The following is a 16,374-nucleotide window of genomic DNA, read 5'->3' as shown; positions in this document are numbered from 1 at the left end:
ACGTGGCTATTACAATAGAAACCACCATGAATGGCTTTTAACTTGTCATCAGAAGCACGTATTCCATACTCCCATTCCAAAGGCACTACAAGTCAGTCATCCATCCATAGAATGTCCGCGCCAAAGGTTGCTTAACTCTTTACATACTTTACCTATACATAGAGCGCCACTGGCTATGAGCTCATTACTTCATAATAATATAACAGTTTACAATATACAAGATTTCATGCAGATTTTTTTAAATTATATCGTATTTATTTAAGTAGGTACAGTGCGAATTATAAAGGTATAGCAATTAATTCGCAAACAAATAATAATCATAATAAAATCCATAGCCAATTATAGTCTTCAATAGTTTTAAAAAAGTCTACGTTTGACGTAAGCGCTTATGAATGAAACCCCATGTTTCATTGACATAAAGCCCGTTTACGACTTCCGCAGTTCCGCATTCAAGCTTTATTTGTCGCTGCTAAATTACATTCAATGGGATCGGCCATGGTTTTTGACAAGGTGAAACTAGATTTCAGTGAATTTGAAAGATTTTTACGGTCTTACTTTAATATGGTATGAATGGATGAAGGACGCTCGATTTTAAAAAACAGATGACATGACTTTCAAAATATTGTAAAGAATTTCAGATTCTAATCTAATTATTCGTTTGATGTTTGAAGAAAGACTGGCGCAGTGGTTATGGTAATCGTCATGTAGAATACATTACGTCAAATGTCACTTGTTCGATTTTAGCAAGGCAATAATTATTCAAGTATTTTTAAGGCCTGCCCGCTTTCTCGCGATCTCTTCTTAAGGTACAATGCATTATCAGTTTGTAATTTTGTCTTTTATCTCAGCTAGTTTTAATAACTGGCTCTTTGTGTTTATTTCTCATGTAAAATAGCTATCATAAATATTTTAAAAGTATTTTAAATTTCCTTCTAATTTACGTTTCTTTCCACGCAGCGACACCTCTTATCATTTGGGATCATAAATTCGAATAAATATGAATTTAAAAGTATCTTAACGCGTCATTTTTTTTAAAAGAACTATCCTGTTATATTTACGTGCATAATTAATTACCAATGCTGGCGCTAATTGTGCTCTTTTCCAAAATACTGCTTTTCGACAAACTAAGACCCGGACTAGTTTTTCTGACCTCTAAATCAAAGACAATTACTTCGTTTTTCACGTGTTGTCGTTGATCAGTAAGATTTTTTTGTGGTTCTTGATAAGTTTATTCAATAAGCCACTGAAATGGTATAAAAATAACGTATTATAATAATTTGATTTCAATAGACATATTAATGAAACATATCCCTTATTTAGAAATTGAACTGATCATTTTTTCTCGATGATGTAATCGAGTTGGAAACAATTTTATTTAGGACTCATATTATTATTCTTTAACAAGCCTTTCTATTATGTAAGCAGTAAGCACTGACTTTAAAATAATATTAATATTTTTTATGTTGTTAATATTTATTATTCAAATGCAGAGATTTTAACATTACAAAATGCAATATGAAAATACAACATGTCTAATGTTAAAACACTGGCAACAACTCAAAAATCATTTCCGACCGTTACTTACCGGTAAAATACAAAAATAACTTCAAAAACATTTCTAGCGTTAATTTTAACTGGGAGTTAACAAAGAGGGGTGTATTCCAAGTAACCTCGCCCGGGCTACGTTTGACGTCACAGCTATGACGTATGCGCTGTAAATCTAGGACAAGGGTTAGTGCACTGACGTACCTGAGTTGGGCGAATATAGGACACGGCACTCCATTGATATTTAGCTTGTAGCTCGAATGTACGAACGAAATATGGGCGTTATAATGATGGGGATTTTGGTTTGAGCTTTTGAAAGTGTAGGAATTAATATGTGGGTAGTTGTTAATTTGAGGGAAAATAAAACATAATTGTGGTCGAAAATGGCTAGTTTTTTGTTTTTAAAAGACGTAATACGCCAGTTTAAGAGTTAAGCTAGAGGTATAATATTATATTTGCTAATATTTTCCTAAATATTATATAAGTTGTATAAATAGCTAACAATATAGCTCTTTCACACTTACAACTTTTGAGAATATAGTTATTTATTTAGATAGTAACTATGGTGGGATTTGTCATCGAAAATTTATATATTCTCATAATGTCACATTCGGACGGAAGCTTTATGAAAGAAGCTCATATATTATAGCGAAGTCTCTAAATTAGCGAAAAAGCACCTACCTACTACTCACAAGACGTTATGGTATTTTTACGATTTTGACTATGTGCAACGCATTTGTTCATAAAATTTGGCTTAGAGCTAAACCATCTCTTTTTCATTGATATAAATTTTTAAAATGTCATTTGGACTACATACTTACATAATAGGCACTTTTTTCTGGAAATAAATCCACAGGTAATATACAAAATTGTGGTTTACGCGAATAATAATTATTATTTTATATGGGAATCGAACCCACGATCACTGGCATCACCACGTTAATGGCATTATGTTAATGGATTAAGAATAAATGCTACACTATTTGACAAAATAAAACAGGCACACTTTAATAATAACATTTAATATTACATAAATCAAAATGATTTCTTAAAATATTGTAGCTTATACCCAACTTATATTTATTTACATCATTTTGGATCTCAGATTTATACTCAGTTTCTAAAAGGTTGATGAAATCATGGTACTGCTGGTCAAGGATCTGGTCCATTCCTTCAATAATGGAGGGATTAGACCCCGTCCACCGAACACACTAATTGCGGTAGGAAAATTGTATTCCTTCAAGAATTCTCAGACATGCAATGGTTTATTACAATGTTAGAACAAGTAATTTTGACATTAATGTTTTATTATTTGTTCATGAAAACACGCAATTAACAGTTGTTTGACAGCATATGAAATAATTTCACATTATCATTTCCAGCCTTTTAGAAACTGCTACATTTCAATTTATAACTATTATTATCTACAAATTGTCGAATTCTGGTGGAGGACTCTTGGTTGCTTGAGCGATAGCTGCCTTCGGGAGATCGTCGCCTTGATTCATCACTGAGTTTAGCAGCCGCTGTAAAGAAAAATAGAACATTAATTAAAATTACTTTATCCTCCTATCTATGGTACTATTATAACTAGAGAAAGATTTCTTTGTTTAACTTTTTTTGCTACTCAGCAAGCTCAGTATTTTGAGATAATGTGGGTTGTGGTTTTGTTCGATAACTGTTTAAATAACTGTTAGAATTGCTATATTTCTTCTAGATTTTTTTCTTCACTGTTGAAGCAAATGTAAGCTTTAGTTTGACTGGTAAATAATTATTACATCCCTCTTAATAGTAATAGCTCCTGCGGCTGTCATTCACGGGTTTTCAAGCATTTCCTGCTGCAGTACTTAAAATTGTTTTTCAAGTTTATTTTGGAATATTTTTAGTAAATTAAGTAAAAAACATTTAATGTAAAATGTAGCCAAGACGACCACATAAGGTTTGCTCTGTAGATATCAGATCTCACGTAGAGCCAAGTTTCTGAATCTACACGGCCTAACCCTACTGACCCAACTTCACACAAATTGTAAATATCAGTAAAAAATATTTGGCTTCGCCGTTTGGCGACCGTCGTGAAGGTGATGCGAATATTTCGTTTCTGAAGTAAGCAAGCCAGGCCAGGCCGCGAAACATGATAGCATTTCTAACCTCTGCCTACAATTTTTAGTATAATACTCGTGATACTGTATACTTACAATATGTTCAAGTCCTTCTTCATTAGGTCTGCTCTGAGAATACACCATGCTCATTTTAGTAGTTTGTACTGCGACAGGACTCTTCAGTGCTATGCTCTCTGCTAACTCCATCACGTGTTTTAGCGCGCTGCGTAAAGATATAATGATGAATTAATATAATGTATTTACATTATGTAAAATAGTTATTACATTGTTAAATTGTTTTGAAGTGAAGGAATATTTTGTACAAGAGGGAAATCGTCGCTTCTAACTAGTTTCATGTTATTTTTTCCGTTACTAACTAGTTTTAGCTTATAAATGACTTGTATTAAGCACAAATATGAGTATTTAACAAAATAATATCACCTAAAGCGTATTTGGTTTGGAATTCTTCTGATTTTGAATGCCTTGCCTCAACTAACTACATAATAATATACTTAAGCAGAAACAAAAGATTTTTATGAGAGAAAAGAAAAAACAGAAGAGAGAATCTATAAAAATATTAATTTTTAAAGGGAATTTAACGATTATAATTTATAAAAGGAAAACCAAGTTTCTAAATGACTGTGTGTCCGAAAATATTGAAGGTTTTGAACAGTTGATTAAATCATATTTTGTACTATTTTCTTATTAATTTTACCTGTCTTTATCAGGGAAGACATTGCTGACTAGGCCGATTTCCTTCGCTTCCTTGGCATCGAATCTTCTACCTGTTAGACATAATTCTCGGGCTATGGACGCATTGCCTACCACCTGTAAAATATAAGAAAAAAATTGGTATACATAGTCTCACAAATTAGTAGAGAGCAGTAGGATGCATGATCTGTTTAGATTATAATTAACAATATAGTCTTTTTCTAAATTGAGTACTTGTATTATACAGGCTACCATTAGAGGCATAAGCCTGGTGGTACATGATAAAATCAAAATTTTGTATACGCGAGCCGCAAATCACGGCAGTTATTACACTATAACTACTGAAATATTTGAATCTACACAGGCTCCATTATTCCTTTCAATTCCACATTCCAAAATACACTGCCTGTTTTACCCGAATGTCTGGGGTAAAGGAAATATACCTACGTATTCCCCATTATCAATGTTAGTCCCATGTAATAGGAGGGCCTATTGCACTTACCGGTCATGTCACCAAACTTCAGGCTACTACTGAGAAACATTCTTATAAAAATGGTAAAAGACCAGTTTTTTTTGACTAAGCGCCCCTTTCGGCCTAGGGTTAGCCTGCTACTGACCTTATCCTTCAAGAATTGAGTAGTTGACTGGGTTAACGTAAAATAATTAAACTCTTACTCGTAAAAGGTTCATCTAAAATGCTCAGACTATGTAGCTTTTTTGTAAATAATGTTGAAATTGTAATTATTACAGACTTAAACATTTTATTACACTCATTTGATACCAACGAAAATATGACATAGTGACGTCACTACGTCGTATTTCTATACTAAAATGTGTTTTTGACATTAGTAGTTGATTTGACTGGTAGGCAATTACCCTATATGTATGTATGTAGTAGGGATTACAAATTATAACGTGTTGTAGTTACCTTAGGAAATCTTTGTAGTGTTCCCACGTCAGCAGCAAGTCCGACATCAACTTCTTTCACTTGGAACCACGCATCTTCTGTGCAATATCTGTAATTATTAACAACTTTATTAAAGTGCAGTCCCTAATACACTGAGTGGAAAATATGTCCTCTTTATAACAATATCATACCTGTTATAAACGAAGGTGTAATCAGAGGTGTAAGATATATCACGATTCACCTTTTCCTAGTTACTCTCATGTAATACCGTCATGTCACCGGGCACGTTACCGAACTCCGGGATAGTATTTTGAATAAACTTGTATAAATTAGAAAAATCTTAAAGCGACTTGGGCATCAGAGGCAGTTATCGATTTAGTTATCAGTTACTCTCGTAGCAGTGAAACATAAAGTATAATAGGAAGATGGAGGCTACAGCCATTTCTTTTCTTTTCTATAGTTTACCTATATAGGTAAACTTACGTGTAGAAACTAGATCAACGATTTATCTCACCTGACATCAGCTGCTGTGATCAAATCCACTCCGGCTCCCACACACGCACTATGTACTACAGTTAATACTGGTTTTACACATGTTTCTAGTGCTGTGATACCATCCTGAAAATATATTACAAATTAAATTTACAACTGTTAATATTTTTGTAAGGCTAGGTTGTTATATAATGGTAAATATGCATAAATGCTCTTTAAGTAGCTAGATAAATATGTATGTATTGTAGGATATATTAAACCTGAGAATGATTTAGAGAATGTGTAGTTATTTATTTCGTTGATTAATTCACTTGCAGTCCCTGTTGTTTTCTCTATCACAATATGGCTATCATGTTGTTGATAAAAAAGAAAATAGGACAATAGAAGTCAGCTCAGACTTCTTGGTTTCCATAGCTTAAATTCAAAATTACATTCTTAATAGAGTCAAAACAGCATAACTGCAATTTCCTATGTGATGTATATTGTTAACAAAAGCTTATATCATGTAATTACCTGTGCATATTTAATGAAGCGATAGTGAAATCGTGCCCGTCTTGCTACGTCTTCTAGGTCATCAGCTTGGGCGCCTAATTCCACCAGACTGTTTAGTTCTATACCTGTAACGTGATAAAACATAACTTTTAGTTCAAATTCTAGCACCTATCTATCCGTAAATATAATTACAATAAAAAAATAAACTACACTTATTGATAGAATGACTGAGATAAAGAATGACGTGTGTAAAATCTGTTAAATAATATATTTTTTTGTTGAAATTCTATTACATAGGATTTTACGAAAGTTATATAGGGCTTTGCAGTTTATTATAGTATATTATATAGGCTATGAAGTCTCTAGCGAGGTTCGAAAACTATTGTTAGTGCACTAGGGCTCAGTAGCCAAACTAACTGCATTTGCTGCAATAGTAATGTTGTGGGAAAAACCTTAAGTGTTGCTACAAATTGTATATATTCATTCTATAATTTATTTATTTATTTAGCCCTTTAGAAGATGAGAGATTTTTTTTTGATGACTATCAGTCAGTGTGTCTGTTCGCAAAGGCCTTCTCCTGTAACTTCTAATGTTACCGGTCTTGTGCAATTCTTCTCCATTTGGTTCACGCAGTAAGTCTAAACTCATCCTCCTAACGCTTTAGTTGATATCCTTGACATATTTTACCATCTCTAGGATGCCACTCCATTATGATATAGCTCCACTTTTCTTGCTTGGGCTAGTGCAGCAACATATTCTTTAATGGTGTTATTTTATTTAGTATGCAATTTCATGCTTACCTCCAGTAAAATGTTTTCCCTGTCCAGACAGGACAATGACTCTGCATTCTGGGTTGTCACTGAGTGATGCAAAACATTGGTTCAGATCCCTGAAACATATTAAAATAATTTTATAATATAATAGCAAATAGCGAGGCAAGTTATAGTCATGTTTTAAGATTGTACTGTTATGTCAATGTGAAAGATCGTAATGTATTATAATATTTAACATAATAATAGTGTATGATGTACTTTATATAGGACTAGCTGACTCGTGCAACTTCAATAGCGCCACATTAGAGAGAATGGGTCTTTATTTTCCCCATTTATGTATCATTTTTTACTGGTACTCTGCTCCTATTGGTCATAGTGTAATGATACATAGCCTACAGCCTTCCTTGATAAATGGGCTATCTAACACTGAAATAATTTTTCAATTCAAGCAGTAGTTCCTGAGATTAATGCATTCAAACAAACAAACAAACTCTTCAGCTTTATAATATTAGTATAGATAAGTTACTAGGTAGTAACCTAATAGATAATTCTTGCTCAGACAGCTTGGTAGCAGTGAATAACTGAATAATTATAATACTTACAGCCACATCCCTTTGCTAAATGCATTAGCTTTTTTAGGCCTGTTCAATTCAACATGGAAGACATTCTTCTTTGGCACTGAGATTGCCAGACTTTCAAATTTAGGCACCTCAGTGTTTGATGAGTAGGCACGAAGCAGGAAGCCTGAAAATAGTAGGAAATTATATGAAATACAATGTATATGCCTAAGGACATGCAGAAAACCATTTTACTTTTCTAGTATGGAAAGTGGACAAAAGTGTATTTAAAAAAATCTATCGTCTTTAAATCCCATTAATAGGTACTTTTTTAACTGTCTTCAACAACGGCTGCTCCAAATGTTTGGACAAATATAACATAAAACTATTTACTTATTTGCCTATGGTTGAACTGGTCGAATAAACTCAATAATATCCGGATTTCAGTAGTTCAAATACGGTAATTGATAATTAAGGTAAAGATGAAAGTCTAAAAACTAAACATTATTTATATAAGATGAATTAATTCAGGTTTTTTGTCTCAAATACTTACTTGAAATAGCCTTCCTTGGCTGATTGAAAACAATTGTTTTAATTAAAGATGCCATATTTTACCAAAAAACAAAATTAAAGTTCGAAAAAAGAATCTAATGAACAAAGTCCACTTGCACAAAACAAGGATGTCAACAATCGGTCAGCTGTCAAACTGACGTATGTGACGTTAACTTTACGTTTGCGAAGATAGATACAATACAAACAATTTGGACTTTGAATGTTTGTTATCTAAACTAATAAATTCAAAGTATTAAAAAGGCTTTGCGGTAATAGATTATTGACGTAGTATGTGAGTATTATAAATATCTATTAATTCTAAGTCTTTTATAGTACAAAAATGTTTGACGTAACAATTGATTATATTATCGGTGAAAGACGGCGCGGTCGTGTCAACTACTCACAAGGATCGAAAGCAAAATAACCAACGGTTAATGATGGTGATTTCTCCTTGTAAATTTATCTAGTATCACATGAAATAGAAGAATTTGTATTTTCCTCGCCTTTTATTCTGATTTTGAAAACAAAATCATACTACAAGGATATCCTATTCCATTTGACCCATTGCACACGATACAACATAAATCTCCGATACACGAGGATATTTGCCTCCATACAAACTCATAAAGGTTCGTACACAGGTAATAATGCAAGCGACATGTAACTGTGTGCAATCCTCTGTTTGGCAACCAACCCTTGATGCTGCGTTATGTACGAACGAACTCAAAGCTATGGTAACTACTGTTTTAAGTTACAATTTACATGGTTACACGTTACGCACAAAAAGCGACTAGAAGAGATAAATCCGACAAAAATGTATGAACGGATTTCTAACGGATTCCATTTTTGATTGGATCCATAGAGTCGGAGAAACCCACCGTTGGGCTTTACATTTAAAAATTAAATCACCTACCAAGGTATGCCGTACTAAACCTCACAAACCCATAAGGGCCTCTTCCGATCCCTAAAGATAGGCTAGAACAATTTATCATATCAATTAATAAATTGATCACGTTCCCCACAGGACAATGTACCGAAATGGGACGTGTGAGTACAATATCTAATGTCTGTGTGAGTCAGCGGGGCGGGTCGCCAAATTTCAGTTAGATTGGAAACGATACACGACTTCTAATTTGAATATGGCAGCGTTTTGTGTTGAGTATGATTTGAGACAAATTTAAGACGACGCAAGAAATATCTGTGGTTTTTTTCGTGAAGATTTTTAATAATTCGGATGTAGATTTAACATTGTTAATGGCCAGCTGAATCAGCTAGTTTTTTTTTGTGAAGAGTATCATAGACAAATTCGTATCTATGGGATAATATCCGATAAGCGTTTACTGCTGGTCTAATACTTTAAAATTAAAAACTTTCCTGCCCGGTAATTTCCTTATCTAACGTCTGTTGCACCTGATCATAATATTATATTAAATATCTCCTTCAAGATTATTAAAAGAAATCTTCGATATTTCCAAGAGTCAGCTTTCACAAAATTTCCAGTCTATTTTGCAAGTAATGTTCGAGTTCTCAGTTAATATTGGTAAGTTTATAACACACTAGCTGACCCGCGCAACTTCGCTTGCGTCACATAAGAGAGAATGGGTCAGAATTTTCCACGTTTTTGTACCACTTTTTACTGTTACTCTGCTCCTATTGGTGGTAGCGTGATGATATAAAATATGTTTTTTTTTTCACGAAAAATATTCTCAAAATTATTTATATCTCTTAATATAACGAAGTCGTGCTAAGGCATATCCGCCATTAAAACAGTTGCCATGACAACGGAATTTTGTTATTTCAATGTCATTATAATATTGACTATTCGCGACTTAGTTCGCCACTTGAATTTTCCCGGGAAATGCGTCATTTTCCCGGGATAAAAAGTAGCCTATGTCCTTTCTCGGGTATCAAAATATCTCCCTACCAAATTTCATGCAAATTGGTTCTGTAGTTTAGGCGTGATTGAGTAGCAGACAGACAGACAGACAGACAGACAGACAGACAGTTACTTTCGCATTTATAATATTAGTATGGATTTCATAACTACTAGGTTTCACCACTTCTGGATAAGTATCATATAGCCTGTCGGACGGAATTTTGTCAGTTGGTTTCGTATATTTATTTTCTGTGCTAATTTATCTATTAGATACCGTTATGTATCGCTCATTTATCATTGAATTTGGACATACCGTTTAAAGGTGGGCAGGACGCGGTGCCTCCATTCAGATACTCCGCGAATATATTTTTTTTTCGTCAGGAAAATGCATTACTGCATATCCCGCTCCAGGGAAGAAGCGGGGGTCTGTCGGGCTCTCCCACCGGCTAGGCGTTCCGGCTTTTAAATTTGGTCAAACCGACTTAAAACCTGAGGGTGTTCCTTCGACAGTCACCATAAAGTGGCCAGGACGCGGTACCTCCATTACCGGAAAACCATAGTCACCCTACAATATTTTCAATTCAATAACCGAAAAGTGACATCAACAGTGCCGCAACTTTCCTCACAGTGTCTAGCTCGCATTATGGCACCTAAGTCATCCATACTAATATTATAAATGCGAAAGTAACTCTGTCTGTCTGTCTGTCTGTCTGTCTGTCTGCTACTCAATCACGCCTAGACTACTGAACCAATTTGCATGAAATTTGGTATGGAGATATTTTGATACCCGAGAAAGGACATAGGCTACTTTTTACCCCGGGAAAATGACGCATTTCCCGGGAAAATTCAGAAAATTCAACGAAGTCGTGAAAAATCAATATTATAATGACATTGAATTAACAAAATTCCGTTGCCATGGCAACTGTTTTAATGGCGGATATGCCTTAGCGCGACTTCGTTATACTAAGAGATATAAATAATTTTGAGAATATTTTTCGTGAAAAAAAAGCATATTTTATATCATCACGCTACGACCAATAGGAGCAGAGTAGGTAACAGTAAAAAGTGTTACAAAAACATGGAAAATTCTGACCCATTCTCTCTTATGTGACGCAAGCGAAGTTGCGCGGGTCAGCTAGTTCCTAATATAAGCTTGAATACATTATAATACTTTATGACACAGCCGTGAGTAACAATAACTAACTACTTAACTGTTTATATTAGTAAATGTAGGTAATCATGTCCCGGAATAGATACGGTATGATTTAGTGTCCCGAAACTATTATTATTGTGGTGAAATTTCGTTTAAATTTTGACTGCTATTTCTGAATTTCAAAGGCAGTTAAATACCTAAAATAATATCATCAAAGTGTGACTGACAAGCGTTGCAAACTACATATGTAAAAATGACGTTAAATCTCGAAAAATATTTATAAAAAATTGTCTTTTTGCGAGCTTGTGATGTCTGGGAGGCTTAAAATTGGAAATATCAAAGCTTGTCTTAGGTACAATGTGAAGGGATGCGGAGTATCGAAACGGAGCGGAGGTCTGTATCTCGTCTCGGTGATCTTTGTGACAAGACACTATCTTTTAGTTTTTTTTTATCTATTTGTGTATATGTACATACTAGCTGACCCGCGCAACTTTGCTTGCGTCGCATAAGGGTGACATTTTTCCCCGTTTTTGTAACATTATTTACTGGTACTCTGCTCCTACTGGTCGTAGCGTGATGATATATAGCCTATAGCCATCCTCGATAAATGGGCTATCTAACACGGAAATATATTTTTTTTTTGTATAGATTAGTATAGATTTTATTAGCATATTTTGAAAAATATATTATTACTAGCTGACCCGCGCAACTTCGCTTGCGTCACATAAAAGAGAATGGGTCAGAATTTTCCACGTTTTTGTAACACTTTTTACTGTTACTCTGCTCCTATTGGTCGTAGCGTGATGATATAAAATATGCTTTTTTTTCACGAAAAATATTCTCAAAATTATTTATATCTCATAATATAACGAAGTTGCGCTAAGGCATATCCGCCATTAAAACAGTTGCCATGACAACGGAATTTTGTTAATTTAATGTCATTAAAATATTGATTAATCGCGACTTCGTTCGCCACCTGAATTTCCCCGGGAAATGCGTCATTTTCCCGGGGTAAAAAGTAGCCTATGTCCTTTCCCGGGTATCAAAATATCTCCATACCAAATTTCATGCAAATTGGTTCAGTAGTTTAGGCGTGATTGAGTAGCAGACAGACAGACAGACAGACAGACAGAGTTACTTTCGCATTTATAATATTAGTATGGAAAGTATGGATATTAAAAAAAGATTTTAATTGAGTTCAAATTAAAACAGAATGAAGATTGAACATGTCAAATGGAAAAGTAGTAGTAGAACTTAACAATAGTAACATTTGCGGTGTTTCACAAGTTTCACAAAGTAGGTATGTAGATAACACAGCTTACATTACAACACACGGCAATTCCCCAAGAAATACGATACTAATTCACACAATAAAAGATACGTAGTAAAAAAATACATATTAATTCAAGCGAGTAGGTAGGTACATTGAGAACTTCCGTCACAGTAGTTGTATCGTGACTATTGCTGACTACTAATGGCGGCAGCAATAAATATACTGTTTTATTTAACTTACACGTTTTACTTAATTATGTGTTTAGTTAACACTAGGTTTGGTAGCCGGGTTTTGGTGGCTTTAGTTGATGATTTTGGTAAATAGAACGTTTTTGGTTAGCTGAAAAAGTACGAAAAACTTACGTATTTTTAATCCAGTGCTATAGCTTAGTTTTCAAATGTATTAAACTCTATTTATTTTACACTTCGTGCTAAATTAGTAGGCATTTTAGGCATTTTCAGGCATTCAATTTTATTTGCCTAGATTCTGTTTCCTTGCTCTAAATGAAAATTACATAATTTGCTTTGCCTCTCAACCTTGATGATGGCGTCATGTTAATGCTTTCCACTCTTAGTGGAAATAATATCACAACTAGGAATAAGGTTTGCTTTAAAGGCCGGTATTGGATAAGGGAAGCGCAGTTTCGCAAAAATGGCGTATGGGAGGTCTGTACTCGATAGTGGGTAGAAATGGGCTGAATAGATAGTTACTGAAAAATCAATAAGTAAGTAGTTGTACAGATATACATACAGGTTTAGCCGAGAACCTCCTCTTTAAAGTCGGTTAAAAACGGTTCAGCAATATATTATACTGGTACCAATTTTTATTGACTTCACAAGGAATGAAGACCGAACTGAAAAAATAAGGGAGATTTGAGTAAGAATGTAAGAATTTATAAGTGTAGCAAAGAAATATACCTAACAAATTAATAATACAACAGACTGCCCAACACACAAACGCAACGTTACATATCGAAATACCTAATACATGTTTAATCTTACATTACAATTGATTTACAACAAACTAAATATCGTTAGACATATTTAGTATGTGAGATACATGTCATGGTTGCCGGCGCCCAATTTGGTTGCTAGAAAGCTACTCTTAGTCATAGAAATGTTACTAAAATAGACTTGAAGTGCGTGTGGTCTGCGGCCATTTTGAAACGTGATTGACAGATAAGAAGGCTGTTGAAATTGTCAAACTTTTTAAGGTTATGTTAGGTTATTAGGTTTTGTTTTTGATTTGATTAATCTATACTATTATAGAGCTGAAGAGCTTGTTTGTTTGTTTGAACGCGCTAATCTCAGGGACTGCTGGTGCGAATTGAAATAATATTTTGCTTTGGATAGCCTGTTTATTGAGGAAGTGTATTAAATACAACCACGTTTCGCCATTTACAATCTTAATCCCGTCTAATAGGGGCGAGGCTATTGCCACGTTACAGAACTCCCGGAGATTATTGAGAAATACTTTAATATAATTAGAAAAATAAGCCAGGAATCGAACCTGAGATCTGTACGTGGCAGGTGCTAACAGTACCTAGGTACCTACTGATCGCGCCGCAAAGGCAGCCAGTTAAGTCATGTACTCATGTGGTATGTTTTAAAAAACTACAACAGAATTGTGGGTGCATATTTTAACGTATCTTTATATTTGCTTTTATTTATAAAGGGCCATAATCTACTGGTTATTGATCTAGCAGCTGCCCTGATTCTTTGCTACGAAATATGGCAATACTAATCGAACCTAAGACTCTTGAGCCTTAACTACCACTGTGCTAGCGAGGTGATTAAGACAATGACAAAATAAGCCTATTTTAGTAACAAAGTCACATAATAATTGTTCACAAAATTAACATTGGGTTTATGTAACGGCATGAGTAATATAATTATAACATGCATAAACAACTATATTTAATAATATAATTACACCAAATACATTTCATTATGTAGTCACATAGTCAAAAAAATTTGTTTAATACATTTATGAGGGCATGTAAAGTCTCCAACCCGCATTTGGCCAACGTGGTGGACTCAAGGCCTAACCCCTCCTTTGTTTGGGACCCTTGCCCAGCAGTGGGACAGTAACGGGTTAAATAAAACAATGTATCATAATCTAGATACATTGTAAATGCCAAGGCTCTCTACTAACTTGTCAGACTATAGTGCATGCCTAATGGTCACTAAACTACTTGAGCGTTATTTATAGGCAGGAAAACGATCTTAAAAATGTATTTCTTCTGACAGTGGCTAACTGTCGAAAAATGTTGTATGACAATCGGTTGACCGTCTTTAGCGGCCGTCGTCGTGGAAACTACTTTAGCAGTACATTTTAAAAGTCAAATTCTCGATACTCGATGATTCCAAGTACCAAAATTCAAGCTGCGAAAGAGAATTTCCCAACAAAAGTATACGTGTTAGTTAGAAAGCTCAGTTCGAAATATAACCCTTGATCTTATATCATACAATCTAACGAACAACTGAAGTGTTTACAATCCCTACTGCCCAGTATAATATATTAGCTGATCCGCGCAACTTCGCTTGCGTAACATAAGAGAGAATAGGTCATAATTTTCCCCGTTTTTGTAACATTTTTTACTGGTACTCTGTTCCTATAAGTCGCAGCGTGATGAACTACAGCCTGTAGCCTTCCTCAATAAATGGGCTATCTAACACTGAAACAATTTTTCAAATCGGACCAGTAGTTTCCGAGATTAGCGCGTTCAAACAAACAAACAAACAAACAAACAAACAAACAAACTCTTCAGCTTTATAATATTAGTATAGATTTATAATATTAGTATAGATTAGTATAGATAATCTATCGCTTGAACAACTGAAGTGTTTACAATCCTTACTGCCCAGTATAATATATTACTGTGCAACTCCTAGCCCTGTAGGTAAAGGTCGTAATGTCAGTGTTAATTTGAGAGGGCTGACGTCACTGCATCTGTGTGATAAACGTGTGTTACATTGAACTATGAAACATGTTTACCAGCTCTGTGGGATAGCTCGATTGTTACTGGGCGTCTGTCAATGTCAAATTTGACAGTACTGCAAACGTTGTTGCAAAATGTATTTGTTAGTTAATTTAGGGACTTATTTCTATTGATTTTCCACATACTTATTTGTATACCTTATTTATCGTTAAAAAGCTTGAAGAGAAGAATTAATATAAATATTTAAGATAGTAAATTCTTTCGCTTTAAATTGGGCTCTCGATGGAATATTTATGATGAAATAATCAATCCCTCATTACGGGAGGAGACCCTTGCCCAGCAGTAAGTTAAATTTATTTTTATCTCGCTACATACTAACTAGCAGCTTTTGGTTATCCTACATCACACAAAATATTACACTCGTAAAGGATTATAAACATGCTTGCTCGATTAGAATACGGATTAGAAAGTTTAACAATGACCTAATTTCTGTCACACAAACTTCCTGTCATACTTACACACAGTAATAAATAAAATGAAAACTACATGGCTGTATAAAATACCTTGTCCACAAATTCCTAGTCGAGTGTTGCCAGTTAATTACCTTGAGGTCACCACAGATAACATTTCACAATTAAAAGGTATATCGGTTTCATTTTCAACTGTTAGTTAAATGTGTATAATATATTAAGTTAAAGTGTGTTTATCTTAAAATGCGTATTATCTTTGTGCTTAGTATTTAATGGTAATGGGAGTTTAAAAGTGAATGTTTAGCCCCCGGTTTCTGAGGTGCATTTAGTGGTAGTTTATCTCTTCGATAGCGCTAAAACTCATAAAAAACTCTATTGAATAGATAAACTACCGCTAAATGTACTCAGAAACCGGGGGTCAGTAGTCTATGTGTTTTCTTACTTGTTAGTTAAATTAATTGGGAAAGTAGTAATAGCGTTTGACGCAATAGTTATCGCCTTGCTTCTAGTTAGTGTTGTACGTTGTGTAGTGCAAG

At 34.3% G+C, this 16,374-nt stretch overlaps 1 protein-coding gene across 1 annotated transcript; it reads right to left on the bottom strand.

Moving 5' to 3' along the window:
• Window positions 1–2,550: 2,550 nt before the first annotated feature.
• LOC142984158 (uncharacterized) lies at window positions 2,551–8,268 on the bottom strand. The gene is made up of 9 exons (XM_076131573.1): window positions 8,127–8,268; window positions 7,619–7,760; window positions 7,044–7,132; window positions 6,265–6,368; window positions 5,774–5,877; window positions 5,281–5,368; window positions 4,357–4,469; window positions 3,738–3,864; window positions 2,551–3,068 (listed from the first exon to the last, which is right to left on the bottom strand). Exons 1-9 carry the CDS (start codon window positions 8,179–8,181, stop codon window positions 2,970–2,972), a joined length of 921 nt encoding a protein of 306 aa, XP_075987688.1. The 5' UTR covers window positions 8,182–8,268; the 3' UTR covers window positions 2,551–2,969.
• Window positions 8,269–16,374: the final 8,106 nt, after the last annotated feature.

Source organism: Anticarsia gemmatalis, chromosome 26 (genome assembly GCF_050436995.1).
Source record: "Anticarsia gemmatalis isolate Benzon Research Colony breed Stoneville strain chromosome 26, ilAntGemm2 primary, whole genome shotgun sequence".
NCBI classification, from domain to species: domain Eukaryota; kingdom Metazoa; phylum Arthropoda; class Insecta; order Lepidoptera; family Erebidae; genus Anticarsia; species Anticarsia gemmatalis.
This window is presented reverse-complemented; position numbering and strand designations above follow the sequence as displayed.